The sequence below is a fragment of the Halyomorpha halys genome, unplaced genomic scaffold, assembly GCF_000696795.3.
Source record: "Halyomorpha halys isolate HHAL.00 unplaced genomic scaffold, Hhal_1.1 Scaffold59.1, whole genome shotgun sequence".
Classification (NCBI taxonomy): Eukaryota; Metazoa; Arthropoda; class Insecta; order Hemiptera; family Pentatomidae; genus Halyomorpha; species Halyomorpha halys.
This window is the reverse complement of record NW_027109400.1, coordinates 597,729-599,834: the sequence shown is the minus strand read 5'-3', so window position 1 is coordinate 599,834 and position 2,106 is coordinate 597,729. Positions and strand designations below refer to the sequence as shown.

General features: G+C 28.3%; 1 protein-coding gene across 1 annotated transcript in view; it reads right to left on the bottom strand.

Moving 5' to 3' along the window:
* Nucleotides 1-503: 503 nt before the first annotated feature.
* Nucleotides 504-2,106, bottom strand: part of LOC136795808 (irregular chiasm C-roughest protein-like) — a gene marked incomplete in the record, with an annotated part of 398,212 nt that continues 396,609 nt past the window's right edge. The window contains 1 exon segment of the mRNA XM_067047597.1: nt 504-691. Coding sequence (XP_066903698.1) covers nt 504-691 — 188 coding nt within the window.

The following is a 2,106-nucleotide window of genomic DNA, read 5'->3' as shown; positions in this document are numbered from 1 at the left end:
TTATAATTTTTTTTTACTTTTATCATGCCATAGGCGTTGATGACCAGAGGGTTTTTCGCCTTTAAGCAACAATCAACAACAACTCTTGATCTGTTGATGACTGATGTCATGACAATAGAAAAACAATTATTTTTTTATGAAAAGTATTGCATAGATTAAATATAAACTAATACAAATTCTAAAACTATGTTAACAAATAACACAAATTTAATTTTAAGTTTGCGATGTAAATGGTTTTTTTTTAAACCGCGTCCGGTAAATACCTAAATTCATACTGCCAAAATCAGGCTTTATCCCTACGTTCAAGAGATATAAAAAAATAATTAGGTGATGATGCAAGATACAAACGTGTTGTCAGCGGCTGTTAGAGGATGTTTTGAACATGACCATGTTGACATGTTAATGTATTTTCATAACTGTAATTCATCGAAACTTATTTTAATTACGTAATTCCTAATCTGTTACATAAAAACATTTGTAAATAATATAAAATAGAAAATAATCTACTCACATATGACAGATAGATTGGCGTTGGCCCTGATAGGTTTGTGAAAACCGTTGGGTCCGACCTGGCACTGGAACTGTGCATCGTCGTCCAAGCTAGCGTTGATTATGTTCAAATTGTATACACCGTTCTTGAAGTCTCCGATCATCTTGTATCTCGGAAAACCGGGAATCTCTGGTGAGAAACCTGAAAAAAAAAAATGATTTTTAAAGTAATAAAACTAAAATGTAATCCTGGATTGGGTACTTTCTTATGTTACTAAAACATAGTAACCAATTTTGGTTGTACTCATGATTTATGAAACTGTAGTTTTTGTTTTTTTCAACTTTGGTAGCATAGAGTTATTCAGCGGGTTTTATAGTTTTTAATTAGGTTTCATAGTTTTTATTTAGCACGTTGAGGCAAAGGTTTAAGAGTGACTGACCCTAAACGGTGAGAGTTCAATTTTCAATTTATATACCTAAATATAGGTTAGCAAAACTTTTCAACTATCACTATAGCAAAAGGTTTCTTTATATGGGACAAGACAAATCGAATAAGTATGAACACATGAACTGGCGACCTCTCTCATAACAGGCTCTGCTAAAAATAATGCTTTTAAACCGTCAATTCACGCGTTCTTGTTGACTCGATTTGTCTCGTCGTGAAGGGACTATAAGGCCAATTTTCCTATCAGATCCTAAACTTCATATTCCACAATTCTTATTATATACATGAAAATTCCCTAATTTGTACTAAAATGTATTTCTTATTCCTTAATCTTTGTGTTGTATTATTATTATATCTCTTATTCAATAATAAATACTTACTTTCATTGTTTAATCTTATTATATAATATTGGTTTTATCCTGTTCTATAGTTAAAATATAAATTAATTATACTCCATTATTTTTAATTTTCTGTATAATTTAGATTATTCTATGGATCATTAATTATTGTTTTATTATTTTTCTTATATTACTTTAAATTCATATTTCTTCCAATTATTAAGTATATTTCTGTTATAAATCGTACTGTTATGTATATATTTTATTGCTTATATTTATTTTAATTAAATTTTTTGTTGGTTAAATTTTTCAGCAATAAATTTAATTAATTATTAAATTTTATCATTTTATTGCTATAACTTTCATAACACCTAAGTACAATTGTTACAAATTACATATCAATTTAGTAAATTTTCATAAATTTCACTTATGCCTATAAGTTTACTTATTCAACCGGTAGAATTGGGCCACCTGGCTGAACAGAATTATAATTTATTTCCGATTAAACTCGATTCTAGTTTGATTATGTTGTATTTATCAAATTCATATAGATGAATATTCATAAAATAGTATACATGAATACTTTTAGTTCGATAAATGATAAATGGAAAACACTGGAACATTCACCCTTTTAGAAAGATCGGAACATATTCAGAACGAGGAGATTTCGTGACATCTACTCATTGCCGCAGTATAATTAAAAAATTCTTCAGTTCTCGAGAAAATTTTGAGATTTAATAAACTTAACAATACCGAAGGAGGAATGTAATTTAGGAATTTCAACAATTCAGGTCTGGAAAGTATTTTAATATACTTTTAAAGAATGACACAGTT